The sequence below is a fragment of the Meles meles genome, chromosome 8 (genome assembly GCF_922984935.1).
Source record: "Meles meles chromosome 8, mMelMel3.1 paternal haplotype, whole genome shotgun sequence".
In the NCBI taxonomy this organism is placed as follows: domain Eukaryota; kingdom Metazoa; phylum Chordata; class Mammalia; order Carnivora; family Mustelidae; genus Meles; species Meles meles.
This window is the reverse complement of record NC_060073.1, coordinates 56,129,531-56,137,173: the sequence shown is the minus strand read 5'-3', so window position 1 is coordinate 56,137,173 and position 7,643 is coordinate 56,129,531. Positions and strand designations below refer to the sequence as shown.

At 37.8% G+C, this 7,643-nt stretch overlaps 1 protein-coding gene across 1 annotated transcript; it reads left to right on the top strand.

Moving 5' to 3' along the window:
• Positions 1 to 658: 658 nt before the first annotated feature.
• On the top strand, positions 659 to 1,614 carry LOC123949245 (olfactory receptor 52E8-like). The gene is given in 2 exon segments (XM_046016612.1): positions 659 to 1,529; positions 1,532 to 1,614. Coding segments are annotated over 2 exon segments (954 nt in total).
• Positions 1,615 to 7,643: the final 6,029 nt, after the last annotated feature.

Sequence of the window (7,643 nt, the reverse complement as noted above, 5' to 3'; positions counted from 1 at the left end):
TTCTTAGCTCTGAGGTAGTTTGGTTATTCTAGGTCCTTTGTTTCCCTGCTCCTTGTTTTTCCTTCTCCCTCCTTTCACTATTTCAATGAACAAGTTTGCAAAGACAGATCCACATCAGTGAACAAAGCTTAGTTTCACCTAATTTCACATCTTGATTCTGCTGCTTATTAGTGTAGTAAGTAAATGGGAAGTTAATGAACCTGTCAAATCTCTCTCTTCCATAAACCAGACACCAGCAGAACTTGTGCTATGGAACTGTGGGGGAGAACTAAATGAGATAATATTGGAAATAATGACAGCCACAATGCCAAATTAATGATAGCCATGACTATTGTGGCAGTTTTTATTATTCTCAATTTTATTATCTCCTAATATTATTTATTTAGTGCATTTAATTCCTCTGAACCCATAATTTCAAAAAAAACACAGTGTTAGCCTCTACCTGGCTCATTAGCTTCTCACACTTGTGGTGCATATCAGGAGTGAATTGGAATTATTTATGGAGAGCTGAAAAAGGTGAAAGAGTCAAAGGTTTTTAGAAAAACTTATTTCCAAAACCAATCTTTTGTTAGGAAATATTTTTATTTTTAAGTTTTGTAGATCTCAGTTCAACATGAATGCATTGTCCAGTGGGAAACAGCAATAACTTTTGAAAATCATGCTGTCAGTCTACAGAATAATGTCTTCTTTCAATGTCACTGACTCTCATCCTTCTTCATTCCTATTGCTGGGGATTCCAGGATTGGAAATTGCACAAATCTGGCTTGGATTTCCCTTCTGTGCTGTGTATCTGATTGCTCTTGTTGGAAATGTTGTCATTCTGGTTGTTATCTGGATTGAACGTAGCCTTCACCAACCCATGTTCTACTTTCTGGCCATGCTGTCAGTGATTGACCTAAGTCTCTCTACTACTACTGTCCCCAAGATGCTGGGTATCTTCTGGTTCAACCTTCAGGAGCTGTGCTTTGGGTGCTGTGTTGCTCAAGTCTTTTTTGTACACTTTTTTACAGTCATGGAGAGCATTGTACTTCTTGCCATGGGTTTTGATCGCTATGTGGCTATTTGCAACCCCCTCAGGTACAGTAGGATCCTCACCGACAGAGTCATTGGTGTGATTGCTGTGGTGGTCGTTCTAAGAAGCTTATGCATGATTGCACCCATCATTTTTCTCCTCCTGAGGCTGCCTTACTGTGGACATAGAATCATCCCTCATACCTATTGTGAGCACATGGGAGTGGCACGTCTAGCTTGTGCCAGCATTAATGCCAATGTCTACTATGGTCTTGGGAATATTTCTATCTTGTTTCTGGATGTGATTCTCATCATTATCTCTTATGCTAAGATTTTATATGCTGTCTTCCACCTCCCCTCCCAAGATGCCCGCCTGAAGGCTCTGAATACCTGTAGCTCCCATATTTGTGTCATCTTTGCCTTCTTTGTTCCAGCTCTCTTCTCCTTTCTCACTCACCGCTTTGGTCATGGCATCCCCCAGTATATCCATATCCTTCTGGCTAATCTCTATGTAGTCATACCCCTGCCCTCAACCCAGTCATTTATGGCATCAGAACCAAGCAGATCCAACAGCGGGTACAGAGTCTCTTTGTTGAAAAATGATTGAATGAGGGGTAATTCATTCAGTTTATGAAGGCATAGAGTCTGAAAAGACAAACATTTATGATAAAATTAATATAAATTTCTTTCACCAAATTTAATTGTGTGTGTGTGTGTGTATGTGTGTAATCAGAAATGCATATTGTTTGTAGTTGTTGGAGGCATGTATGTGTCTGTCTAAATGTGTACCTGCAATGATATCCTCTATTGACTCCTGGCATAGAATATTACATACAAGAGTAAATTTGAAGGGGGAGAACTTGGATTCAGTGAAATAACTTTCTGTTAAAATTGTATGGTGTTCTAGATATCTTACAAGTAATAATAAGTTTACTTTCATACAAGTGTTCAACTAGAGATCGCATAGTCAATGACAGGTATTGAGTGAAATGCAAAAATTTTCTATAAGTAATAAAGTACTGCCTAAAAATAAGTAGTATAATTTTTACTAAAGACTTTGGAAGCAAAAGATGGAAATTACACTAGACCTTTTGGTGTTTATTTTTTCCCTTTCTGTGCTCTCAGGTTCCTGATTCTATGAAGTTCCTCATTAGCTTAATCCCTGTATCATGCACTCTCATTCTTGAACTGGCAAATTTAATACTGTGTCATATGGATAGCCCTTCATAAGGAGGGCATGTGTTGCATGGAGCACTGGGTGTGGTGCAAAAACAATGAACACTGTTACACTGAAAAGAAATAAAAAAAAAATACTTATGGAACAAATGAAAATTGTAAAAAGGAATATTTGTCAACAACTAATAAAGTGATGTAGTTTAAAACACAGACAATAAAAATAGATAATGTTATTTAACAATTAGAGTCATATTTTGGATTAAAAGCATACAGTGGTCTGAAGTTTATTGTATAGAATATTGAATACTACTGAAGTTTATGAAGTGGTGAGTAAAATGATTGTGTGGAATTTTAAAAAGTCTTATCTCGGGACGCCTGGGTGGCTCAGTTGGTTAAGGGGCTGCCTTCGGCTCAGGTCATGATCCTGGCATCCTGGAATCGAGTCCCACATCAGGCTCCTTGCTTGGCGGGGAGCCTGCTTCTCCCTCTGCCTCTGCCTGCCACTCTGTCTGCCTGTGCTCACTCACGCTCTCTCTCCCTCTTTCTCTCTGATGAATAAATAAGTAAAATCTTAAAAAAAAAAAGTCTTATCTCACACTAAATTTAGGAAGGATAAGATATCGACAATTAGTGAAGCACAAAGTTAATTTTCAGTTATCTTTGTGATTCAGGAAGAACTAGAATTTGGATAGTGGTAATGAAAGGAAGATGAGGTATCTGGTGTGAAATAGGAGACATAGCATATCCTTTAGCTACAAAGTAGCTGAGACAGCAAGGATAAATACTTATTTACCAATTTTTTTAAAGATTTTATTTATTTGACAGACAGAGATCACAAATAGGCAGAGAGGCAGACAGAGAGAGAGAAGGAAGCAGGCTCCCCACTGAGCAGAGAACCTGATGCAGGGCTGGATGCCAGAACCCTGGGATCATGACCTGAGCCAAAGGCAGAGGCTTAACACTTTGAGCAACCCAGGTGCCCCTTATTTACCCATTTTTAACAGGATGGCTTTTGCTGAGCATTGAAATATGTAAGAAGAAAAAAGAAAATTATTCATGAACATCAAAAATGCAAACATAAGAAATGGGATAGAAAAATAAACTGGACTGTAAAGAACCTTAGAAAATTTGGAATGTTGAAAAGAGAGTATAACAAAGTTTTCTGAAATGGATGAAGGCAGTATAAAAAAATGCAATCTTGGTTTTCAAAAACAGCAATGGAAAAGAAAAAATGATAAATAAGATCAAATACAGTGAAATTTTACTCCAGGAGTTACCATACTAATCACGTCACCCAATTCTATGACATTCCCAGTGATTTTTGTAAATTTAATATACAAACAAATGTTTTTAAAGTATATTACTAATGATGATCATTCAATCTCAGTGAAATGAGTTATATTGAGGTAACAGTAGAAGAGAAACAATAAGAACTAACATGTCCACAAGTTTTTATAATCATCCAATTAATTTTACACGTAGGAGTTAGTTTCACATTCTTTATCCTTTAAAGTAATGAGGTACCAAATACCCCTTGACTTAACCATGGAATCTCTCTGGTCAGTCCCTAGTATGAAACTAAATCATACATGAAATCTTACCCAGCCTTAAAAAAGAAGGACATCTTAATTCTACTCCTGAAACAAATATTGCACTGTATATTAACTAAAATTTAAATTAAAAAAAAGAAATTTTAAAAAAAGAAGGTAGTCCTGCCATTGAAAGAACACGGATGAACCTGAGGACATCATGCTAAAGTGAAATATGACAGTCATATAAAGACAAATGCCGCATGATCTCAGTTTTATATGGAATTTTTAAAAAAGGCCAAACTCACAGTAACAGAAAGTAGAATGGGGTTGGGGGAAAAGGAGAGATAAAAAAATTAAAAGTAAAAAAAAAAAAAAAGTAGAATGGTAGTTGCAAGGGGAAAGGGTGAGGGGGCTATGGAGGAGTTATTGTTGAATGAATACAGAGTTTTAGTCTTTGCAAAATGAAAAAGTTCTGGAGATAAATGGTGGTTATGAATGTGCAACTATATAAATGTACTTAATACTACTGAACTGTACACTTAAAAATGGTTGAGATAGTAAATTTTATGTTACATATATTCTACTACAATAAAAAATTGGAAAAAAATAGGATAGGTAGGAAACACTAAAACCCAAGGAAAAAATAAGTATGTTATAATAGCAGTACACAATGATATAAAAATAAGAGACCTAGAGATGGTATCTGGATGATTTTTAAAGAAGGTCATCATAGAGGGCATGGGAATTGGGGAGAAAGCCAAAGGAAAGTGGAAATGAGCAGCAGTTTATTTCCTAAGTAGGACTTTTGATCACCAAAGTTGGTGTAATGGTTTGGAGAGTCATGAAGTAGAATTAAAGGGTGTGTGGACATTCACTGAAGGACTTGCCCAACAGTGGTGTTCATAATTTATCATTTAAATCCCTGAGTATATAATGGATCCACAGAGGGCATAAAAAGAAATATTAAGTAGAAATTAGATTTGATTTGGAAAGATAAATGTTGATACAGTAGGGAGGATGGATACCATGAAGGAGTAACCAGAGAGAGGCTAGGGAGTAAGGTTTTCATTCATCAAAAAGAGAGGAAATGCAAAGGAGAACAGAGCAGATCTAACCAGAATTCTTTTGGACCATGGATATTTTCTTCTCTTTCTTAACCACTGAAAATTATCTGAACTTAGAAGATAAGAAACTGGTTTTCTAATGTATTCAATTGTCCTCCAGTCTTCCTGTCTGTACTCAGGAAAATTCTGCGTTTGGCCTATGGTACTAGCAGGTCTACTCCATCGTCATCCAGGGCAGGAGACTCCAAGTAAACTAGACTTTGAGCTCTATCTAGATTCTGTTTTCTCAGGAGAATGTAGAGTGTCTTTCACCTTCTGCCAAAAGAGCTAAAACACATGAAAGCCCCTCTCCAAAGACTGTTTACAATTAGAGGTTGTAAAGGAACTCTTGTTGACTTGGAAGAGAGTTGATACTATTATCGATAGATACAAACACTGTTTAAATAAAATAGAGTTGCTGCCACAGTCTAATGTATTTACTTTAGGGGTCCTCATCTTTTGAAACCACAGTCATAGCCCCAAACTTCAGCAGGATTCACACATTTATTATATTAAACAAAGCAGAAGAGTCACTAATGGCAGTTTCCTAAGAAGACACACTTTGAAGACTTAATGGTGTAAAACTTAGTATTTTCATGGCTTCTGAAAGGAGTAGAATCAATATCATTCCCCATACAGACTCCCCTTCAGGATATTTCCCTTCCTAACAGCTCAGGAGACATAATCTCCCCTGAGCTAGGAGTTAAATCTGGTCTGGTGATCTGTCTCTGCAGAAGCAGCAGGGAGGAACAAAGAGATGGGCTTAATGACCCATGGGCCCAAGTTTATGCCCAGAGGACTCTTGGGGATTCTTGATCATGCTTAGAATTAGGGAGATGTCCTCTTCATTATAAAGATTCTCTCCATGTGATAGAATGGTCTTGGGAACCGGAGGCTTGAAGGGGCTCCCATCACCATGTGTAAGCACATAGGCTCATGCTGTGATACTGCTCCAAGCAAGGGCTGGGAGAGGAAATATTAGAAAGGTAAGGATACATGGACAGGAGAGATGAGATCCTACAGTGAGGAGGAGAAAAGGTAAATGAGGACAGAGAGGACAATGGCCTCTTCTCTGCTTAGGAGTTCTCCAAAGCCTCATTGTCCATTCTCTTCACAAAAGGACACAACAAAACACATGGGATTGGAACAGACATCAGAGGTTGAGCACAGAGATATGCCAACAGGTAATATGCAGGATTTCTCTCTCTTGTCTCTGTCTCAGTTAGTAGATGACATATGCCAACAGGAAATATGCAGGATTTCTCTCTCTTGTCTCTGTCTCCCTATCTCTCTCTCCTTCTTTCTCTGTCTCTGTCTCTCTCTCACTCACACACATACAGCTCACATAGTATACTCCTCACAGCTAGAAAGCCACAGATAGTTTTACAGTAGCATAACCTCATCTGCTATCACCAAAGAAATGAAGATTTTTCTGGTTAGCCAATTGTTGGTAGGGAAGTAGACAAAGCAACTAGGCTTGCTGTGGTTCATCTGAAGCAGAAGGAAGCTACTGCAGGCCGCTATCTTATGTTTGAAGTTAGGTGTGGAAGTGTGACTGATGTCACATCCAAATGAAATGATGTAGGCATTATACATTTGCTCTGCATTATTATATTATTTTTTCTCCTACATAATCCTGCTTTAGAGACTGTCAGTTCTAACGTGGCCACCTCATGGGCCCACTACTTTATGGCAACATATCCAAGCCTTTTTTTATTAGAGCCCAATACATCTGCTAGCTCAGCCATATCCAATGTTTTCTGCCAAGTGGCCCATTCATGACAGTGCCTGAAAGAAGGTACCCACACCCACCAACTCTTGATTCCACCCAGTTTGACAACTCTGTAAGAATGAGAAAGAAAACAGTTTGCTTTCAAACTGAACTGTATCGGTTTATGTGTGCTTCTATAGAGTTCTAGAAAATATGTCTAAATGTGAAGCCCCATCCTATTCTGTGAATATCTGGGATATTCTGTGTCATCCCTCCCTCCATACTTCCTTCATTTCACCTTATAGCCACCATGAGTTATTTATAAATAATAAATTCTTTTTTTTTCCCATTTTATTTATTTTTTTAGCGTAACAGTATTCATTGTTTTTGCACAACACCCAGTGCTCCATGCAAAACGTGCCCTCCCCATTACCCACCACCTGTTCCCCCAACCTCCCACCCCTGACCCTTCAAAACCCTCAGGTTGTTTTCCAGAGTTCATAGTCTCTTATGGTTCGCCTCCCCTTCCAATTTTTTTTTTAATAAACATATAATGTATTTTTATCCCCAGGGGTACAGGTCTGTGAATCGCCAGGTTTACACACTTCACAGCACTCACGATAGCACTTACCCTCCCCAATGTCCATAGCCCCCTCCCCCTCTCCCAATCCCACCTCCCCCCAGCAACCCCCAGTTTGTTTTGTGAGATTAAGAGTCATTTATGGTTTGTCTCCCTCCCAATCCCATCTTGTTTCATTTATAAATAAATAATAAATTCTTTATGATCAAGTAAGTGATTTGCACTAATAGGTAACATTTTTAGCTGTTTAGAGTTAAAAGAAAAATAAAATTTGGAGAAAGACTAATAATTTAAATAACTACAATTTACTGAATATATCCTCAGAGCTAGTCCTTTACATGCATTGGTCTTATTTGTGTTTAAAACACATACATTAGATAGAATTTATTCACCCAATTTTACAGAAAATAAAACTGACCAAAAAGTAATTTGTCCAAGGAGCCTCAGTTAGTAGATGACATAACAAGATTTCAAGACATATTTGAATGAATCTGAAGCCCATAAATCATCTATAATATTCTAGTATTAGA